This window comes from Scardinius erythrophthalmus (genome assembly GCF_964197995.2).
Source record: "Scardinius erythrophthalmus genome assembly, chromosome: 6".
Lineage (NCBI taxonomy): Eukaryota > Metazoa > Chordata > Actinopteri > Cypriniformes > Leuciscidae > Scardinius > Scardinius erythrophthalmus.
In genome coordinates, this window is record NC_138226.1 from 3,563,599 (window position 1) to 3,587,407 (window position 23,809).

Below are 23,809 nucleotides of genomic sequence, written 5' to 3' on the forward strand. Positions count from 1 at the left end.
CACTGCTGTTTTCAGAAAGTGCCCCGACCGGCCGATGTGCTGCACAGAACTGTCAATACACTGGATTTGCCGTATTAAAACATATGAAAAGATACAACTATTTAAAAGGTATAAACAATACTGGATGCCTGGAGTCTTGTGCGCACAGATACAATATTAACAACCAATATTAAACATTAATAGTCGTTATATATAGGCTATGCGTTTTGGACTTTGTGATTCAAAACGTACATGAATGCAGTTTTATAACGTAATCATAATTGATCTTCTGACACCCAAGGAGCTCAGATTTATGTAAACATTTAATTTTTTCCTTATTTTAATGTTTTTTTTTTCTTTTTCTTCCATATTTGATAATGAAAAACACATCCATTGAAGCAGTTTCTTTTTTGTGTGCCTTTTCTTAGAAAGTGAAGACCTTTTTAAGTCATAAATAATTAAATACAGTACATTCACTATAATATTAATGTTTATTTAAAAAACAAAAACAAAAAAAAATCCCCAAATATATTTACAGGTAGTGGAAGGATATTTTCGAAAGCGCTGAAAGAAAAGTTCTTTTGCTCTCGGTTGTCCCTGTACTTGATATATGTGTGTCCTCCAACAAACCAAAGGTCAATGTGAATGAGGTGATTCGGTGTGTAATGCTGGTCCGAGTGACTCTTCGACATGTCTCATGTGTCGAGACCCGGTTTCAGGGAGTTCTGCCTCAACAGCTCGGTCCATCTCCTCTGGAAAAACCTTCTCATCGCGTGTCCCGCTCGTCCAATGTCGGAATTATCCTCGTTGAACTTCTCACAGTTATCGAACACCAGGTTCACATCGATAATAAAAGTCTCAAGGTTCATGTACCTGCAATAAGAAAGGTCAAATGTGATTACAAAAGCTAATTCTGAACAACACACACTGGATGTTGAATCAAACATTCACAATCATTTTGCTGGTAGTAAACATGGATCCTTTTCACATCGTCATAGTTGGGTATGTTTTTATAGCGGTGAATGGAAACTACAACAAATATAATTTTTGCATTCCCATTTGCTCCACGATAGCATTTATTTGACTTTCCAAAAGAGGAATAAAATATCAAGAGATGGTTAGAAACCAGATTGTTAGAAACACTCACTCACAATGCAACTAGTTAACTGTAATTGAATGTTTAGGTAAGAAAATTACAAACAAAAAAAACTTCTATTGTGGTTCACCAGATATGTATTATTATGCCTAATTTAAGTATGCCTATTATTATTATTATTATTATTATTATTATTATTATTAACTAGATTTTTACTATTTTACTTTTTCTATGAATTATTTTGAATCTGCTTGACTACAATGACTGTTTGGTTAAAATTATGGTTCCATTGAAAATAAAATAAAATTAAATGAAAAATAAATTTAACACATAAAAAGATAAAAAAAAATAAAAAATTATTATTTGTCAAATGTTTTGAATCTACTTGACTATAATGACTGTTTGGTTATTTGTTTGGAATTTTGTTATTAAAATTAAACACAAAAAACAAACAAATAATAACAATTATTGTTATTAGTCAAATATAAAAATGACTATGGTTAAAATTATAGTTCCATTGAAAAAAAATGTTGAACAAAAAGAACAAAAACAAATATAATAAAAATAATTATTAATTTTGAATCTACTTGACTATAATGACTGTTTGGTTCCATTGGGAAGAAAAAAAAAACAGAAAAATAAAATTAAATAATAAAAGTAAATAAATAAAGTAAAAACATTTTTTTTAAATAATATAAAACAACAAATATTTTATTATGGCAATAAGTATTGCACAAAGTCTGAAAATATGGTCAAATATATATAAATATTTATTTATCTTTATAGAAATATCTTTAGCTTTAATATTAGTGTCCAGCCCAACTAATAACTTTAATTTCAGCATCAGAAACCTTTAGTACCATGTTTAATAATACCATGTAGAGTGTGTTCCCTCCATCAATATAAATGACTAGTTAATATTCTAGTGATACCCACTGGCCGCTGATGAGTTTGTCTCTGATAGTGGAGAAGTCCATGGGCTTCTTGATGACCTTGCGGTATCCTGGCACAGATTTTGAGTTGACGGGTGTCAGAAACGGCCCGGCGTCCTGATGGCTTTCCAGCTCAGCCAAGAGTATCCTAATGAACCAAATCAAAGACATCTGATTCATATGCACATCCAAATATAACTACTTCTGCAGGGTTTCGGGCTACTGTACCTGCACATGGCCAAGTCTTTACTGTCATCTCTGACGGTTTTGGGTTTCTTCACACACGCTGGACTCTCTTGCTTTGCTGGGTTTGGGGAAGGATTCTCCTCTGTCCTTCTCTTTTTTATTTCCTTTGACACTTTTTTGGGAGTGCTGTTGGCGCTGCCTGAATCGTCCTCCGAGTTGTCTCCGGCTACAGATGTTTTCCTGTGGCGTTTGGCCTCGGCAGGTTTCCTCAGGCCTCCGCTCGAGCGGTTCAAGGGCTTCTTGGTCTTCAGGGACTGACTGCTCGCCTACACAGAGCCAAAATGATTCAGTGAGGAAATAAAATGTCCAAACACAAGCCAAAGACTCTGATCCCTTCACTATTGCAGTTAAGATGCTCATTCTGTATCATTTAGGGAGCTTTTATACACGTATAAGTATATTCAGGGATGCACGTGAATTGGAACTGGATAAGAGGAATTGGAAGGAATAAAACATTTATGGTTTTAAGTGGAATCTCAGTCGAGTTCTCCACTGATTCACCAATACTTGGTCCTAATTAAGAAATGAAAAGCTACACACTCCATCAATTAGGGTCAGAAGAACTGTTGCCAAACATATAACATTCTAGAAACTGATAATCATGATCCAATCATAGACTCGTAAGCATTTGCCGATTTAAATACAAACAGTGACTTTTTTTGTTTTGAAATGACAAATAAAAAATATAGCTGCGAGCAGCGATGACGGGCCCAAGCCGGTGGCACCGCCACCCTGGTGCCTTTAGTTACCCTATGTATATATATATATATATATATATATATATATATATATATATATATATATATATATATATATATATATATATATATATATATATAAAAATGACATCAATGTGTTGTGCCACATTTTACACCATTGAACGGCTGGTAATGGCTTAAAAACACAAGCCACATGTCTACTTTTATAATACTTTTATTGTGGTTTTTGGTCATTATGAACTACCATTTTGTATAAAGTTTCTTCAGAAATTCCATGTTTTCAATGACAAAAAACACCCTGCATATGGTTTGGAAAGACATTAACTTTCCAGACAGAAGGTCTCATCAAAGGTAGTGTTAATGATCTTCACCTGGGATATGCAGGCCGGGCAGAACCAGTCTCCGTCTGGTATGGTGGTGATCTTGGGTTTATGGCAGTACGTGTGGCAGCCTTTTTCACATCCGTCACACAGCAGCAGGAGCTCCTCGTTGTCCCCCTTATGGCAGATCTGACAGTACTGAGCGATAAACACATGCAGGATTACTTCACTCAAAGTCTACTAAACTAACTAAAGCCTGATTCGGACGGGATTAACTTTACAAGGGTAGATGGAGTAATGTAATTTTACCACAGGACGTCTGTAATATTACTGGCCAATTCGCACGGGATCAGAGATCTCAGTAAACTAGCAGAAGTGGGAGAGTGACTCGATTTGCGCATCGCCGTGACTCCTGTCGTCATGTGTGTGTTACGCTGCTTCCTGATATCACGTGCACAAACACATATAACCTATATTTATATATATAAAACAGTTATGTCCGGTTGAACGATGTATTAATGAACTTCAGATTGGATTGTGTTGGTGAAAGGCTCTTATCTAACACTAAAAGAGGGTTCGATCTTCTCTCTGATCTGAATGGTGTGTGAGAAACACTTGAGTTTTGCCACAGACTCGTCCCAGCGTCTAGAACGCAACTCAATGCTTTTTAAAGCGTTTCCATACTTGAAAACTACTTTTAAACACGAAATGACGAAATATTTACGTACATATTAACAGCGGGTCTATTCGCACGGGATTAGTATCACCTGAGGTCATTTTTCCGGACCTTTTTACTGAAGGTAAAAGTCGCCGTAATCTTCACTGACATTGTCCGTAATTATTACTGAGATGCACATTCGGACAGGACTAAAATCACAGAGAATCTCTGGTAATAATTACTTTACCCCTCCTCTCCATGATACACTAGTCCCTTCCAAATAGGGCTTAAGATGTCCAGAGGCTCTACACATGAACTCCAGCATTGAGAACATTGTGTGTGTACACAGAGTTTACTTAAAAAAAAGATTTTGATCAACTCACTGTCTCTGTGTCCGCCGCATTTTGACAGTCAAAACTAGTCGATCTCCGAATGCGAATGAACTGACTCTGAATTTTAGTATTGCTTCTTATATGAGGATCCTTTTTCAAATACAAGGTCAATATTGATTTTTACTGACGACAAAACAACAAATGATCCGTGAATTTATATGGAACTAAGCTTTAGGAGCTTTCCATCTTTACTCTCCTCCCTGACTATTTTTGACTGTCAAAATGCCGGCGGACACAGAGACAGTGAGCTGTTCAAAATCTTTATTTTTAGTAAACTCTGTGTTCACAACAATGTTCTCAATGCTGGAGTTCATGTGTAGAGCCTCAGGTGAGACTTCCAGCACAGTTTCATGTTGTGTCGAGCCTTCTTAGTGTTTTAAAAATAGCGATTTGTGATGCGATCATAGAAGTGTCCCGAGCACTCCCGTTCAAAAGGCAATTTGACCGAAAACGAAAATACGGTCAAACTTAAAAGATTTTGCTTTGGAAAGATTCATGCTTTTTGGGTTATTCATGGTCTGTTGAAAGTACCTTGTTGATGCTTTTACACTTTTAAATGTCCTTTTAATGTTCAATGGTTGAAGGATGAGTAGAATAATGTAATGTCATTGTACACAGTTTAAAAATATATATTATTGCGTCCATACAGCTAGTCTTTCACTGATTGTTTACAGCTTAACGGAAGTTAAACCCATAATTCGCGCAAAGCGTCATGGGGCGTAGCAATAATGTGGATAGTACTGGTTTAGACCTGACTCTGAAGTAGGAGCTAAATTAGTTCTTTTAGTCCTAGAGCTAAAATCATTCCTAGTTCCTGCGGTGCGAACACGCCAAAATCCGGGTACTTCCGCCAATAGTTCTAGGAACTATGAAAAGGTGCGAAAGCCCCTAAACAATTCCTCTAAAGCACAGTGAAAGCTCCACAAACTGCAGCACTTCTCCGCACACTCACCACTTTCATGATGGATCTCTCCCAGGCGATGGACTTCTGCAGCTGCTGAACACAGAGCGAGAGCTGACTCGCACTGCGCACCTCGCTGAGAGCTTTACGCCACTGCCTCATTCCTGGAGCCACATCTTCCTCAGCCCTGCCAGAGAGAGATCACGGTACTACACACTGCTCAGAAGAAAAACATCTTTTTAAAGTGCCCCCATTATGCTACTTTAAAGACTCCTAATTTTGTTTTGCAGGTCTCCTACCAGGTCTCATAATATACATTGCAGCATCACCTAATTTCTCTAATTAGTCTGAAATGTTTGATAAAGGATTTGGTCTCTCTTAACTCCTCCTTTTCTAGAGCCTTCTCTGCTCTGATTGGTCTGATGGCCCAGTCTGTTGTGATTGGTCTACTCTGCTCTGATTGGTCTGATGGCCCAGTCTGTTGTGATTGGTCTACTCTGCTCTGATTGGTCAGATGGCCCAGTCTGCTGTGATTGGTCTACTCTGCTCTGATTGGTCAGATGGCCCAGTCTGCTGTGATTGGTCTACTCTGCTCTGATTGGTCAGATGGTCCAGTCTGTTGTGATTGGTCTACTCTGCTCTGATTGGTCAGATGGCCCAGTCTGTTGTGATTGGTCTACTCTGCTCTGATTGGTCAGATGGCCCAGTCTGTTGTAATTGGTCTACTCTGCTCTGATTGGTCAGATGGCCCAGTCTGTTGTGATTGGTCTACTCTGCTCTGATTGGTCAGATGGCCCAGTCTGCTGTGATTGGTCTACTCTGCTCTGATTGGTCAGATGGCCCAGTCTGTTGTGATTGGTCTACTCTGCTCTGATTGGTCAGATGGCCCAGTCTGTTGTGATTGGTCTACTCTGCTCTGATTGGTCAGATGGCCCAGTCTGTTGTGATTGGTCTACTCTGCTCTGATTGTTCAGATGGCCCAGTCTGTTGTGATTGGTCTACTCTGCTCTGATTGGTCAGATGGCCCAGTCTGCTGTGATTGGTCTACTCTGCTCTGATTGGTCAGATGGCCCAGTCTGCTGTGATTGGTCTACTCTGCTCTGATTGGTCAGATGCCCCAGTCTGTTGTGATTGGTCTACTCTGCTCTGATTGGTCAGATGGCCCAGTCTGTTGTGATTGGTCTACTCTGCTCTGATTGGTCAGATGGCCCAGTCTGTTGTGATTGGTCTACTCTGCTCTGATTGGTCAGATGGCCCAGTCTGTTGTGATTGGTGTACTCTGCTCTGATTGGTCAGATGGCCCAGTCTGTTGTGATTGGTCGACCGCTTACAGCACGTGCCAGAAACCAAACATCCATTACCATATCTGAATTTCAGCTCTTCGTCAGCTCTTGATACACAGTGATACGAACAGTAACGAAAGTGCCGTTTTTCTGTATCAATTCCAGCGCGAGTCTCATCGTTTTGAAGTGCATCAAAGTGGATTTGCTTTTGCAGATATGTCGACAACATGAACCACACTCTTCAGGTCTCAGCTACAACTACAGTGTTTGAGGGTCAAAGTACAAGTTTTTCAACAGCAGCTAATGATAATGAAGTCCATAGACTGGCATTATGCAAATTCATCTGTTCAGTTCAGATTCAGTTATTTCTTTTAGGAGACAATAACTTACTTTATCTGCACTTCGATCTTTGAAACTCTTCAGACCTTTACATTCACAAACAGCTATATTACACACTGCATTAAAGATAATATCCTAAAAAGCATAATGGGGCACTTTAAACAATATGACCAGGGTCCAAAATTAACTTCTTGCCACTTCTACCAATTGTGACAGCATTTACAGGCCATAAATATTTCTTATTGGCCATGAAACTGTATTTTGCATTTTTTATTTATTTAAAATATGCAATTATTTAGCAGTCTTTCCTTGCAGATTATCATCAACTTGGTTTAAACCATGTAGTTTCTAATAAAGTTACCAGCTAACTGGCGAGTAAATCAATATGGCAATTTTTATTCTGATTTAGTGCATGTTAATTTTGGAGCCTGGATATGACTGTCTTACAGAAAAAACATGAACTGATTAATAACCCACATTCATGCTGATAATAACCACAGTGCACAAGCTGAATGAGCATTCAGATTCAGAAATGTTTTGGCATTTCCACAAATAGGGTTTATTTAGGTGTCCCATTACGGTTTAAAAAACAGTAATGGGACATTTTATTTTTTTTCCAAAATAATTTTTGTTGTAAGAACTATTGGAGTTTAGTCTGTAAACCCTATTATTTTATATAATAAGATATTATTATTTAAATTATTCATGTAATATTATCAAATATTATTATATTTTACGGAACATGTAAGCTGATCGGTAACTAGGGTTTATTATAGTCAACTAAAAGTAAAAACATTAAAAAACATTTTCGTTACTTGAAATAAAAATAAAATTAAATAAAATATAAAAACCCGAGACAACATTTCTAATTTTCATTTAGTTAACTTAATGTACTAAAATAGTTAAAGCTAAAACTGAAATAAAAACTATATAGACACATTTTAAAAACAGGACAAACACACAACAAAATTAATTGAATTAAAATTAATTGAACCAGAAAATAAATATATATAAAAAAATAATATAAATATATATATATATATATATATATATATATATATATATATATATATATATATATATATATACACACACACACACACACACACACACACACACACACACACACACACACACACACACATATATACATATATATATATATATACACACACACACTCAATGATACAACAATAACACTGTCAGTAACTACAAACCAACATTTGATCTCAATTCTCTACTTAGTGATGTCTTGATTTATGCTAAAATTAATCATTATCATATTTTGTTGTTGTTGTGAGAACTATTAGATGTTAGTCAGCAAACCCTTTTATTTAATATTACTTATTTAATAACATTTATGTATAATTATTTACATAATATTATTTGTATTGTATTTTATCGGAAATACTATAAAGGTTGATCAGTGACTACAAACCAATATTTTGCTTCCCTACTAAGCTAATTTAGGCTAAATTTGTAAACTTGTTGTAGCAACAGATCTTAATTAAAAAAGTTTACCTAGAAAATAGCATCTCTTTTCACTGACTATTCGTGGTTAAAATAAATAAATTATATATTATAATTACCAACAACTATTATTATTATTCATAACAAACTAAAATAATTAAATCATTAAAATATTATTAAAATGTTCCTAAATTATTCCAATTATTATTAATATAATTTTTTTAAGAGTTTAAGGCTGTATTTAGTACCCTTTTTGTGGAAGCCTTTTCAAGAAGTACGTGTTTGTGTAAAGCAGATGACGGGTTATATTGAGGCTGTGGTTATGGTGATAGCGCCTCATGCCCATGCTTCATGTAAATGGGAAACGGACACCACAACCATAAACCCACAGATGCACACAGCGAAAGTAAAGCATGAAGAGAGGCAGACTCCAGAGAGGAAGCGAGTGAGGAGCTGGCTTGAATCTGGATGACCTACCCGTCACCATCAGCTCTAGCAGGTGATGGCGCAGGGGCCGGTACTGAGACCGTGCCCACGTTATCCAGTCTGATCTGAATGGTGCTGCTTAAAGGGCTCTTCAGATACCTTCGCTCAATGTTCCTCTCCAGCTCTGCCAGACGCGTCACTGCCATATCCAGAGGATTGTTCGCATGACGCACGATGTCCACGACGGGTTTGTGCTCGTAATAGACCAGGTCTTCACTTTGTGACTGTGGAACTGGATGCATCCAGCCCTGTGAAACAAATATAATGCTTATTGTTTTTTTGTTTTTACTTACTGCAGTTCAGAACACAGACATTTTTAACACTGACATAAGCCTGACATGATATAAAAGTCTGATTATTATTATTATTTTTTTTAATGGAACCGTTTATTGAACCTTTAGCCATTTTATTTTTAAATAATCTTAAATATGCATGCATACTGTTGAGCATCATATTTGATGCATATAGAATATAGTATGCATACTCATATAGTATGATATAGTGAGAATATGGAACTCATTCTTGGAGGGGAAAAAGAAAAACATCTCAGTTTTATTATTTTAAAAATATGCAGTTTGGTGCAGTTGCTTATATTTATAATGGCCAAAAAGATGAAATTCTGATCGCTTGTAATGTAAATCAATGAGATCTTTATAACAGTACAGCAGATACTTGCATTTAATGCATTTGAATTTCAGTTGTCACTCTATATCTCCCAATAATGTTTTTAAGAAATTATATTTAAATGCCTAGTTTTATGATCAAAACTCTGTAGTTTTAAAACATATAATGCAATGCAATGCAATGATGATTTAGAGAATTAACATTCCTCAGAAGCCTGATGGAGCATATTTGATACAATTAAACATTTGATACAAAAAAAAAAACAAATCAATTAAAGTTGCTTCAGTCCAATAAGTGTTCATCTTGAAATATTACTGACCATTTAAAGTTATTCTTACATTTACTATATAAAAATCAGTCAATTATACAAATACAATTATACTAAAAGGAACTTTACTTTATAAAAAAAGCATGCACTATCAATCAGACGACAGACGGCATGTAGTAGACTGTGTGCGACAGGTTTTCAGCAAAGTTATGATCATGTTGATCATTTAGAGGCCAAATATGATACAGTAGGCTTTATAGGGTTAAAATGTGAATCCTCTTATATGCATAGACAAGAAAAGATGGCCAAAAATAAAGATTTCCCACCTTAACCTGCAGACTGGCTGAAGTGACTTTGTGTTCCAGTTCCTCGACCTGTTGCAGGACACCGATGTCCATGTCCATGGCCTGTTCTTCCACACACCAGCTCTGGACGGTGTCCTCAGAGACCTGATTCTCCTCCAGCTCAGAGACGTCGATTACAGTGACTAGACGAAGAGCACAAACTAAGAGCGCTGCACTCAAAGCATTTCAAACAGCCTTTAATGGACACAAAGAGCATCACCAACCATCTCTGTTCCTGCTGCAGACCTGGCCGATGTAATCCATGTGTTTCTGCAGCTGTTTCTGGAGCTGTTTCTCTCGGATTCCTCGGGAATGGCATGCTTTCTCTATGGATCGTAACTCCTCAATGTCCGTCACCTTCCACCAGCCAGTCAACATCTCTACAACACAAACATGCATTTACACAGGTTTACTGGGCCACATGCACATAAATATAAATGTAAAAACATAAATATACATATTTTTCACATTTCAACGGCTTTATTTCAATTAGAGTATAAAACAGTCATTATAATGAAAAAAAGTAGATTTAAAATGTTTAATAAATCTATTAATGTTAAAATACAAGTATTTTACAAGTAATATTGTATATTAATATAATAGTTGAAATGTAATTTTTTTTAATACATTTATTTAGTAAGATGCATTAAAATGATCATGTGACAGTAAAGACATTTATAACATTACACATATTTCTATCAGAATGCTGTTCATTTGAACTTTCTTTTCATTAAAGAATGCATGAAAAAAATTATTATCAATGATTTATTATATAAATTATTTTCAACATTGATAATAATAAGAAATGTTTCTTGAGCATCAAATCATATTAGAATGATTTCTGAAGGATCATGTGACACTGAAGACTGGAGTAATGATGCTGAAAATTCAGCTTTGATCACAGGAATATATTACATTTGAAAATACATTACAATAGGAAACAGTTATTTAAATTGTAATATTTCAGAATAAGAGGCTTCTTTCAAAAACTATAAAATCTTACTGAGCCAAAAATGTTAAATGGTAGTGTAAAAAAAATAAAAAATATATTTTTTTTATTATTCATTATTATTATAAATTATTAAATATATATTTTTCATATATATTTAATTTAATTATCAAATTAAAAAGATCAAATCTTTTTTATTTTATTTATTATACACTGTCTTTCATATATATAAATTTTTTACTAAAATACTTGGCACAATACTTGGAAAAATGGCACCTTTTCAACATCTAATGTAGATTTTTGAGTGATGACGTAAATGAACCTTCAATCAGAACTTTGTATCGATTCAGTCAGAGACTTTCAACTGATTCAAAAAAGTAAATCATACATCAAAAGTAAATCATATTAAAACTCTTAATAACACACTCAAGATGTCGTCCCAGTCTCACCTTCAGGAATAGGTTGAGGTGATGGGTAATCCTGATTTCTAGCCACCTCGATAGCAGGTGAGGGTGTGGAGAGAGGTTTCTCCACTGGAGAATCAGGGGAATTGCTTTTACTGATGCTCACATTGGCGTTTGCATTGCCCTCTGAGAGTGCGGGAATCTGGGCCATGGAAATCCCAGAGAACGTCACATTTGGACTCAGATTTCCATTGGACCAATCATAGAACGGCAGATCTATTATGGGCACGCCAGACTTCATCTGCAAACACAGAGGAGCTATTATAGTCAAAGAACACACACACAAAAAGAGCAGAACAAACAGTTTTACAACCAGGGTTTCCCAAATGAGGGCTTCGCTAACCCCGGGAGCTTCATGAGGGAACTGCAGCTGGTTCGCAAAATTTACTGTTATTACTACAGTAAGTACATGTAGTAACGTGTAATAAATACATGTGGCTGCACAAATAATTGAGATAAAACTGAAAATGCAATTTAGCGTAGTTCGATTATCAAATCAAAGGCTGTGATTTAAATAAGTATATAGTCTATAACTCCATCTCTGTATGTGCAGTGAGCTTAATGTGCATTTTGGGAGTTTGCAATGTGCACTAGGATTACTTTATTTACATTAACGTAATTTCCAGCATTTATGTTGACAGAAGTTTTCAACATTTTACTGGGAATTTTTAGGATTTGAACATTTAAGGGAATTATGTATCATAAATATTAGTATCGTATTGTATAGCATTGAAGTAAATATTAGTATTGTAACTTTCAGTGTAAAACTAAATCAAATTATCAAATTAAAATGATCAAATATAAAAAAAAATATTTTACAGGACAATTGTCATTTACAACAGTAATCTATTTACATAATATATTATATAATAATAATAATAAGCAAAAATAAAAGCTTTAGGATTTGAATGCTTGAAAGTGAAGAATTTAATATATTAATATTAGTATTGTAAATTGCAGTGTAAAGTATAATTACTAAAAATAATTAATACATTTTAAACAATTGTTATTTACAACTGTGATATATTTACATAATAATATAATTAACATTTTTATAGTAAAATAGTTTTATAGTTAAAACAATGTTATGTTATTATTATTATTATTATTATTATAAGCCCTATATATGTGTTAAATAATTAACAAATAAAACAAATCTAAATAAAACACTAATTTTTTTCTATTTTATCTTAATATTTGATCTAAATATTAACTTAAAATCAGTGAGTTTGGCTGACTAAAAAAAGTTTGGGATTCCCTGGTCCTCGCGATCATACCCGCAGTGCTGCTAATGAACAGTTATTGGTTCCCGCAGTGCTGGACGGACAGGTGGCAAACGGGGATCGGGCTCTGCCATTGGACGTTTGTGGTGAGGAAGATGATGACGCTGAATGTGGACCTTCAGTCAGAGATGAGGCGTCACATGGAGTGCGTGGCACAAGACTGAACCAATGAGCGTTCCTCTCGGTCAAGACCTTGTAGAGCTGGTCGTTACGGATCTGCTGCTGGGCATTAGTGAGGTAAGTGTTGTTGAGGACACAAGGGTGATCAGGATCAGGGATGCTGGTTAATGTATTCTGCTGTTTTGGACTGCCGTTTTGGCGACAAGAGACCTCGGAGGACATCTTGGCCACTTCCAACAGCTTGCTGAGCTTGGAGAAGGAACCAGGTTTCTGTAGGAAGAGGTTAAGTGAATCTAGATCCTGCGGGAGTTCACGTTTCACCTCAGCGGAGCCGTATTTTTCATCAGGTTCCTCCGCCGGCTCCACTTTAACCTGGACGAGGTGAGCGTTCTTCAACCTCTCACGCTCTCTCTGCAACTCCACTGGACCTGAAGGAACACAAGATATCAGCAGCAGCAGCAGTACATTTATACAATGGAGAGTTCCAATAAAATAATATTTATTAAGAAAAATAATAATAAAAAAAACTGTAAAGAAAAAGTCAACATCTTCCCTCCAAAAAAAAAAGGGAAATAATATAATATTTTATATAGTGCTTAAATATTGCTTAAATATTCCTTGCATATTATAATATTGCTTATATTCAAAAGAACATCAAACATCAAAAGAACTTTATTAAAGAATAATTTAATAAAGGGGGGATAAAAGAAATTAATACTTTTATTCAGCAAGGATGCATTAAAGTGATCAAAAGTGAGAGTAAAGACATTTATAATGTTACAAAAGCTTTCTATTTCAGATAAATGCTGTTCTTTTGAACCTTCTATTCATCAAAGAATCCTGAAAAATAAATTGCACACAACTGTTTTCAACATCTGCAAATCTGCATAATAAGAATGATTTCTGAAGGATCATGTGACACTGAAGACTGGAGTAATGATGCTGAAAATTCAGCTTTGATCACAGGAATTAATTACATTTTACTATATATTCAAATAGAAAAGAGTTTTCTAAATACACCCATACACAAAAATACACCCATTTGAACTATTCCACCCATTTTCTGTCTTTTCCAGGATGTTTCCTGTAAGCTTGTAACTGAGGGATCAGTCCTTTAGAAGATGCCTTAGTCTTAATCTCATTCTGTCGTTCTCACCCTCTCCACTCTCCAGCGCCTCCACAAAGATCCCGCCACACTGCGGCAGAACCCAGAAGCGTCTTTTATAGCGGTCCTGACCGAACATCACGGAGCGCAGGGAGTGAGAAGCCTCGAACAGCTTCCGGCGGATCTGAGTCTGTTGCTGTAAGAAACCAAGGTTAAAATCGTTGAGACCATTGTATCTATTTCATTCAATACTTTTTCTCTCTTTACTGAAAATATTTGCTTTGTGTTTGGAAAGGTGCAAGTGCATCTGTCCTTTTAGCACATTTAGTATCCTACATTTCGGTAAAGCAAGTATAGGCATGTTATCCTCCTGGGACCCAGCTATTCATTTTTGTCCTCTGTAGAGGACATTTGTTTTTAATGAATTTAATGAGATTTTGCCTGTGGTGTGTTGCTTTCTTTTTCTTAATAACTTTGTTCTATATTTCCTTTTTGTTCTATATTTGCCATGCTTCATGAACATTTAAATTACATTTGTTACAGCGTCTCGTGTTAGGTGAAACAAATGGAACAGTGTCTAATGTATTATGTGGGTAACACAACATTAGTTAATGTATTAACTGACATGAACATAACCATGAGCAATACATTTGTTACTGTATTTATTAATATTTGTTAACGTTAGTTAATAAAAATACAGCTGTTCATTGTTTGTTCATGTTAGTTCACAGTGCATTAACTAATGTTAACTATTACAACTTTTGATTTTAATAATGTATCAGTAAATGTTGAAATTAACATTAACAAAGATTAATAAATGCTAAAGAAGTGCAATTCATTATCAGTTCATGTTAACTTATGTAGTTAAGTTAACTGTACAAAAAACAAACAAAAAAACAAACGGAATAATGTGTTGGGTGAAAAAACGAATAAATGGAACGATGTGTTGGGTGAAACAAATGAAACAATGTGTTATCTGAAACAAATCAAACAAATGGAACAATTCAAACAAATTGAACCATGTTATTTGAAACAAATCGAATAATGTGTTGTGAAACAAATGGAATAATGTGTTATGTAAAACAAATGGAACAATGTGTTATGTAAAACAAATGGAACAATGTGTTATGTAAAACAAATGGAACAATGTGTTATGTAAAACAAATGGAACAATGTGTTATGTAAAACAAATGGAACAATGTGTTATGTAAAACAAACGGAACAATTCAAACAAATGGAACCATGTTATTTGAAACAAATCGAATAATGTGTTGTGAAACAAATCGAACAAATGGAATAATGGGTGGGTGAAACAAATGTAACAATGTGTTATGTGAAACAAACGGAACAATTCAAACAAATGGAATTTGAAAAATTCCATTTGTTTGAATGGAACAATGTTATTTGAAAAATCGAATAATGTTATTTGAAACAAATCGAATAATGTGTTGTGAAACAAATGGAACGATGTGTTGGGTGAAACAAATCAAACAAATGGAACCATGTTATTTGAAACAAATGGAACCATGTTATGTGAAACAAAACGAACAAATGGAATAATGGGTGGGTGAAACAAATGGAACAACGTGTTATGTATGTGAAACAATTGTAGTAGACAACTGTCACATTCATCCGTTAATCCGTTATGGAACATGATCTTTACTTAATATCCTAATGATTTTTGGCATAAAAGAAAAATCGATAATTTTGACCCATACAATGTATTGTTGGCTATTGCCACAAATATACCCGTGCGACTCGAGACTGGTGACGTGATCCAGGGTCATATATTTTCCAACTTTTTACCCCTGAGCACAGAATGAAAGAACTTCGCAGTGAGTATCTCGGCGCCTTAGGATCCTCTTGCTGATGCTTGTTTACCTTGCTGAGCTTCTCAATCTGTTTCTCCAGCTCCTCAATGCTTGTGGATTGATCACCTTCATCCTGCAAAAAGCAGCTCTTAATATATCGTAACAAATCAACCAACACTGAGAGCAGACATTCTACTCAAGCAGAGTACTAAAACAGTGGTTTCTGTTAATAGTAAAGAACGAAAACAAGAAGCTTTGTTTTAATTACAGCAGAAATACTGGAGGAAATATCTTAGCCTATATGGGGGCATATCATTATACATGACCTTTACACAATGATACATTCAGAGTCACGCTCTACCTCATCTTCACACGCCTCGGCTTTCTTCTCTTTCTTCCCACCAAAATCATCTTCGTCTTCGTCCTCCTCTCCATGTTCATCGCTGTCATCATCTTCCTCATCATCATCATCACTCTCCCCTCCTTTGCGCTTGCGTTTACGGCTGTTCACAGGCGTACCAGCTGCTTGACCCTCCTCTCCTCCAACACTGCTTTCTCGCTTTCCCGTCCTCTTAGCGTAGATGCTCCTCAGTCTGTACAACAACGGCCAAAATAAAGCATGCATTGCAATCGAACCAAAACATAATAATCACATTAAAACTAGGTTTGCATTTCCTGAACACAGAAAAAGTGTAAGTGTAGGTTTTTATTCTGTATAAATAAATTTCATTCTGTTTTTATGAATAAAAATCATAAAAAACTAGTGAAAACTAGACTAGTGTCCACTATGTGCGATCCATGATAGCGATCCATTAGTGTGTGTTTTACATTATCAGAGGAAGGAAATACGTGTGTTTATGTGATGGGCGTAAACCAGTGTCTTACTTTCGCAGGTTCCCCTCAATCACCCATTTGTCTCGACGCAGGTTGGTCATGTTGTCAATGTTTTTGTCAATCTCACTGTGATAAAGAAAATGAATTGTATGCATTAAACACAATATAATTATAAGCACCTACAGTACAGAGTCAGGCTGTACGACCAAAATCTTACATTGTAATTTTACATCACAGTAATAGTAGTATATCATGATATATAGGAAATAAAAAAAAAAAAAGGTTGATATTCTAATAACCATTTTTTTACTCCATTAAATTCCAGTAAACCAAATAAATGTGTATAAAAATCCTTAAACCAAGAAAAATTACATAAAATAATAAAAAATAAAATTGACAAATAGTTACATTTTTGGAGATTTGTATTTAAAACAAGATTTTTTTTTTATTATACGTATATATTAAAGTGCCCATGTTATGAGTTTGTAAACTTATATTTTTGGGTCTGCTAGAAAATATTTACATGATTTAAAGTAAAAAAAACAACATAATTTTTCCTTATATTGTACATTGCTGCAGCACCTCTTTTCACCGTCTGCCTGAAACACTACAAAAGCTCTTTAAAGCCTGCCTTTCTGAAAAGCCTAGTCTGCTCTGATTGGTCAGCTGGCCCAGTCTGTTGTGATTGGCCATCTGCTTAGAGCGCGTGTAGGTAACGCCCCTTACAATTGGGTTTCAGCTTCTCAGGCTTCACAAGCAGCTATAAACAGTATTATATGTATGATAACTACGGTGTCGATATCGGAAGTCCAAAAATGTCCATTGATCAACCGTTTGATGGCGGGCCAAAGCAGCCAGTAGGTGCGCATTATGCAAATATTTAACATGGTGATGTAGCCAGGTCACAGATATGCGTTTCAGGCAAGTGTTTTCTGAACATATCCACTCTATTTGGACTGTACATGCACAAATAACCATATTAAACATTAAGGGAAAGGTTTTCATGTTGAATTCAAAGTGTTACTTGCCTATTCGTGCAATAATTTGTGAAAAATAGTAGCAATTTATGAGGAAAAATTGTTTCTACACCAATCAGTTTTACACTTCAGTTCTACCATAAGCATGCAGAGCTAATGCTAGCCCACCTGACCACAGTCTTGCTGCAGGACAGCTCATTGACCAGGAAGGCCAGTATAGTGGCTTTCTGAGAGGGTGTGTGGGCCTGGAAAGCTTTGGTCTTCAAGCTCTCGGCCAGCGATGCTAGCTCAGTCTGTCCACAGTGAGCTTCCATAAAGATCTGTAGCACCTCAGAAACATTGTGCCGGTTCAAGCCGATGTTAGTCACATGGTCTCCCAGAGCCGTCTTAGCCTGAAATGTTCAAAACACCCAAACAAAAGAACAAAGTGATACAATGAGGAATTTGGTGTGACAAAGGCCGCGAGATAGTGTTGAAAGGGAACTGAATTATCATGGTAATTGAAAGGTACGGTTAAGTCGGTTAATTTAGGAGTTTCTTAGGAGGAGCAAAAGGCTTTTTATGAAGACTGTGAACGCATGTGAGATTAGCACAGGAAATCTGCTGAGGGGCTGAACTGAATTCTTGCTCTTTATTGGAGATATTGCGCTTGAAGCCACAAAGAAAACCATGCTTAAAGAAGAGCAGCAGGAACTGACTGTGAGCGAGGAATACAAGAGAACCAGACTGAGTCTACAGACTTTAACATACATGTACACTTGAGGAGATTTTAAAATAAATAAATAAATAAAATCATTCAATATAATTGCTAATCTAATAATATATCAGGCTATTTGTTCCAAGTGTAAGGTACAGTAAATGGTTCTCCATTTGTCTTTGACGTGGAAATATATATTTATGTAATAAAGATATTTAATAAACTATCATGCAATAGTGGAGCTTAAGTGCTGTAAACATTCAACTTAATAACTAAGTAACTAACTAAAATTTCAGGCCATTTTCCATCAATTACTGCTTTGCTTTTTTAAAAGTAAGTAAATATATTAGGGTTGTCAAAATGAATGTGTTAACGCACGCAATTTATTTGATTTATTTGCAGTTTATTAGTGTCGTCAAAAATATAATTGCATATAATAATGTCAGAGAGAGAGAGACACGCACAACCACAGGGACGTAACAAACGCATTAAAAATGTTTAATGTAATTAACGAGGCATCCTTTTTTCTGTCATCATTTGGCTATCATTATATTATTACATTATATGATCACGCTCTTATTCATGCAAATGCTTTTAAACCATTCAAGCGCAACAAGACACAAAAGAGAATGTAGTGCAGTACTGACACACACACACGACTTAAAAGCGCTTAAACAGACAAAAAAACACAAAATTATGCCAAAATGCATAGTTTTTTTCGAGTATCCTCACAGCCACAGTCTTAAATTAGTTAAATTAAGTCTTGAATGTAAAGAGTTGAAAATGAGAGAAAATGTGTCAGATCCGCGTCATGTGTGTCAGGTCTTAAAGTGACAGCAGCCTAATAAACCTGCTACTGTCTGTCATTAGGGATAATCAAAGAACAAAAGAAAAAGAGAAAATCACTCACTGCTCTTGACTGAATACATTACATTAATTTGGAGATAAAATGTGAAATTATTACAATATAAAAATATATTAATCGCGATTAATTACAGAAGAATCTGTGATTAATTAGTTATTTTTTTAATTGATTGAATGATATATATATATATATATATAAAATTTAACCCCTTTTTAGATGTAAATAAAACCCCTAAAATACATAAATAATTTAATAAAAATACATTTGTGTTTCTCATGATCGCAAAAATCTTTTGATCTGAAGGCTTAAAAGCTTGAAATTATACAACAATTGTGCCGCAAACATGTGAACTCATTCAATACCCAGTGATCAGAGCTGGAATCCAGACAAATCCAAGCACACAGTATAGCAGCTCTCCTCTCACCCTGTGTCCTGCAGGGAGTCCTGGGTCACACACAGCAGCAGACAGCATGCGCACCAGCAGGTCTTGGATGAAGCCCATGCTGTCACCCACATTCAGCAGCCCTGCCTGCAGCACGCCGAGCGACGGCACGTCAGCGCTGAGGTCAAACCCCAGGACCTTTCCAAAACAGCGCAGGAACTGCATCACCATTAGACAGTCTGAGAAACATCCTCCCGGCAACACCAGACCGGAGATCCGTGACAGCGCTGGCAGAGGCTGAACATGGACAAAATTATAAAGTACTTATAATTCATCTCAAGGCTCATCTTTTCTCCCTTGCTTTTGAAGCATAGCTTTATGAATCTGTTTTGATTGTATGCTTTGTTCTGGATGGCTGCTAGGACCTTTCTGTGTGGTTTATATGTCACAAGGTGGATGCTATTTGATTGTCAACTACAGGAAACGTAATCTGATTACTTAAAGGGTAATTCTCGCCAAAATGCAACCTAGGGTCTTTTTGTTAATTTACCCGAGGCGAACTTTCGTGTAAAAGCATAATTAGAATGGAAACGCCACTTTTAAGTTTTATTGTATTTTTGTTTTCGGTCAAATTGCCTTTTGAATGGGAGTGCTTGGGGAACGACTATGATCGCATCAAATATCTCTATTTTTAAAACACTAAGAAGGCTCGACACAACATGAAACTTTGCTGGAAGTATCACCAGAGGCTCTACACATGAACTCCAGCATTGAGAACATTGTTTGTGTACACAGAGTTTACTAAAAAGCAAGATTTGTGTCCGCCGGCATTTTGACAGTCAAAAATAGTCGATCTCCGAATGCAACGTAACAGGGAGGAGAGTAAAGATGGAAAGCTCCTAAAGCTTAGTTCCATATAAATTCACGGATCATTTGTTGTTTTGTCGTTAGTGAAAATCAATATTGACCTTGTATTTGAAAAAGGATCCTCATAATAAGAAACAATACTAAAATTTAATAAAAGTCAGTTCATTCGTATTCGGAGATCGACTAGTTTTGACTGTCAAAATGCCGGCGGACACAGAGACAGTGAGTTGTTCAAAATATTTATTTTTAGTAAACTCTGTGTTACACAAACAATGTTCTCAATGCTGGAGTTCATGTGTAGAGCCCCTGGTGATACTTCCAGCAAAGTTTCATGTTGTGTCGAGCCTTCTTAGTGTTTAAAAATAGAGGTATTTGATGCGATCATAGTCGTGCCCCAAGCACTCCCATTCACAAGGCAATATAACCGAAAACGAAAATACGGTCAAACTTAAAAATGGCGTTTCCATTCTAATTATGCTTTTAAATGAATGTTTGCCTCAGGTAGATTCACAAAAAGACCCTAGGTTGCATTTTGGCAAGAGTTACACTTTAAAGTTTAATGACACAAATAATACAGAAATCTTAACGTTTAAATTTGCTTGTGCAAAAAAAAAAAAGTGTGTGATTCACCTTCAGGTCCGACAGACACATGTCTTCGGTGGGTTTGTTCAGCTCTTTGGCCATTTCCAGCTCAAGCCGCCTGATCTCCAGTTTGCGCTCCTTGTTCAATCGTTTCTCATCTCGTTTCTCCTGTTTCAGTCGCTCCTTCTCCTGCAGAAACATTTTTGAAGAGATAACAAACCTCGTGTGCCATCATGGAGACTGATTGATAATAATAATAGTCTATGTGATTGAGTGGAAGGATAATGAGAGGAGAAAAGAGACATTGAAAGAGAGATGATGAGATGGAGCATAAGAGGAAATAGTGAGTAATGGGAGACAAATAGATGGAGAATGGAAAGGAGGGGTAAAAGAGAATGATGAACTGATAAAAGGAGCTGTATAACACACCTCAGCTTTCTTCCGGGCCTCCACCGCCTTCATCAACATCACATGCTGCCGATGTCTCTCCCGCTCCTACAACAAACACGGAGACATTAGAGAAAGAACAAACAAACGAAAGACCAAACAAAACTACATAGGAAAGAGGGAAAGAACAAACAAAAAATGTAAACAAAATGACCAAAATGATTAATTACTAAAACAGACAGACAAAAAAAAATCATCAAAACAAGATGGAATGAAAGAAGGAACATATAAAATTACGAAAGAAAAAAAATTAGGTAAACAAAACAAACAAGAAATAAAAAGGTAGAAAAAATAAAAACAAAAGAATGAAAGAACAATGAATGAATGAACAAGAAAATAAACCCATGAAAGCACAAAAAAGAAAGAACAAACTAAACAAAATAAAGAACAAACAAACAAAATTAAATAATGGAACAGCAAAAGATCTAAAGAAAACAACATATCAGAAAAAATAAATGAGAAAAAAAACAAAGAAAAAACAAATGCAAGAACAAAAGAAAGAAATAATGACCGAAAGAAAGAACAAACAAAAGAAAGAAAAAGCAAAAGAAAGAAAAAATAAAAGGTACGAAAAATAAGAAAAAACAAAAGAGAAAAAAATGAAAGAGCAAACAAAAGAAAAGTGCAAAAAATAATGAACAGAAGAACATAAAAAAAAAAAGAAAAAAGAGAAAGTGAACAAAATCATGAAATTCAGAGTGAAGATGAAAGAATATGAATGAACAAATAAAATAAGACAGAATAAAAGAAAGAAGAAAACGGATGTCAGACGTCAGTCTCCTGAACACTGAAACACAGCTGAAGCATGAAGGTGCAGAGATCAGTCCGTCTGAAGGCTGTTCACAACAATGAGCATGACTTTATATATCTAAATATTATAAAGTCCACACCGAAACTATAACTATATCAGCGATGAGAAATCACTTTCAGAGCGATTTCTTCCTGCTGATGAAGAATAAAAACATGGACAGCCAATCAGAATCCATCTTAAGAGCTTGAGCATTTAAAGCGACAGGCGACAAAATAAACAGAACGATATTGTGTGCTGGTGTGGACGCTGATATAGTTATAGTTTATAGTTATAGTTATGGTGTGAACGTGCCTTCAGACGGGCTAACAGATCTGTTAACCAGCGCGGGTCAGTTGGTCAGTTCCTAAACATCTGCCGGAAAGTTATTCCAGGTGTTACAGATTAAGCTTCAGGCTTCTACGGGCAGATGGAGGTCTTTAGTGCAGGACAGACAGGAAGAGAAGTCTCGAAACTTTCTCAGTATATCAAGACTTTAAAGCAGTTCCCAATTACACAATGATCCAGACGGAAAACTGGTTTCAGCTGCTGAGTGACACCTTATACTTCTCCCATAATCTTTAGGAGATTTTTTATTGTCCGTTTTAAATCTAAATCAACACAGGGGCTGGATCTTGTTAAATATCACGAACAAATGAAGAACAAGCACGAATCAGGATGGATGTTTATGATAGGCTTGATGATATGAAGCAGCGCGGTCGCCACCGGCACTGGTGGAGATCTCGTGACTGATGTCTGTTCACAGATATTTAGATTATGACTCTGTTCCAAAACCGTGAGCTGCATCCTAACCGAAACCAAACCCTCCACGTCCTTCATATAAACAGCACTCCACACACGTGAAGAGGAGACTTGACTCAACTGATTTCAATAGAGTTTAGCATGTTGCTTAACAAATGGCTCTCTAATTTGCATGTAAAATATCTAGCATAAACACAATTATCAGGTAAAACAAATTGGATTGAACTACTTTAATAAATTCTTTTCAGTACTGTATGACAGTGTTGTTTTTAACTAAAACTATTAAAACAGGCTTTCTTTAAATGAAATAAATCTGGAGAAATAAATATATATATATATATATATATATATATATAAAAGAAGTTTAGTTTAATATGAAATACTAGAAATTTAAAAATAAAAATAAAGCTAAATAGACATACATAAAAAAATTAGGTAACACTTTATTTTACAGGTGTCCTTGTTACACATAATTACTATAAATTGTGCATAATTACACCCAATTAACCCTAAACCAAACCCTAACTTTACAGTAAGTGCATGTAGTTAATAATTATTACTCAGTGCTTAAATGTATGATTACACTGTAACAAGGACACCTTAAAATAAAGTGTAACCAAAAATGATAAAAACAAAAAAATATTAAATCAAACTAAAATTCAAATGAAAGCTGAAAATATAAAATAAATTCCAATTCAAAATATGAATAAACACTAAAATAGTATATAAATAATAGGCCTGTCACGATAACAAATTTTGCTGGACGATAAATTGTCCAAGAAATTATCGCGATAAACGATAATATTGTCGTACTGAGACC

General features: G+C 35.5%; 1 protein-coding gene across 1 annotated transcript in view; it reads right to left on the reverse strand.

Annotated features, from left to right (window-relative positions):
- Positions 1-456: 456 nt before the first annotated feature.
- baz2bb (bromodomain adjacent to zinc finger domain, 2Bb) overlaps positions 457-23,809 on the reverse strand; it is a 95,056-nt gene continuing 71,703 nt past the window's right edge. The window contains exons 21-38 of the mRNA XM_081367777.1: positions 21,423-21,488; positions 21,042-21,182; positions 19,587-19,841; positions 17,769-17,992; positions 16,675-16,749; positions 16,151-16,382; positions 15,860-15,922; positions 14,030-14,174; positions 12,748-13,301; positions 11,456-11,711; positions 10,282-10,437; positions 10,040-10,200; positions 8,813-9,069; positions 5,295-5,430; positions 3,344-3,490; positions 2,236-2,519; positions 2,012-2,155; positions 457-852 (exon numbers count right to left, since the gene is read on the reverse strand). Coding sequence (XP_081223903.1) covers positions 675-852; positions 2,012-2,155; positions 2,236-2,519; positions 3,344-3,490; positions 5,295-5,430; positions 8,813-9,069; positions 10,040-10,200; positions 10,282-10,437; positions 11,456-11,711; positions 12,748-13,301; positions 14,030-14,174; positions 15,860-15,922; positions 16,151-16,382; positions 16,675-16,749; positions 17,769-17,992; positions 19,587-19,841; positions 21,042-21,182; positions 21,423-21,488 — 3,474 coding nt within the window. The 3' untranslated portion in view covers positions 457-674. The remainder of the gene's footprint in view (positions 853-2,011; positions 2,156-2,235; positions 2,520-3,343; positions 3,491-5,294; positions 5,431-8,812; positions 9,070-10,039; positions 10,201-10,281; positions 10,438-11,455; positions 11,712-12,747; positions 13,302-14,029; positions 14,175-15,859; positions 15,923-16,150; positions 16,383-16,674; positions 16,750-17,768; positions 17,993-19,586; positions 19,842-21,041; positions 21,183-21,422; positions 21,489-23,809) is intronic.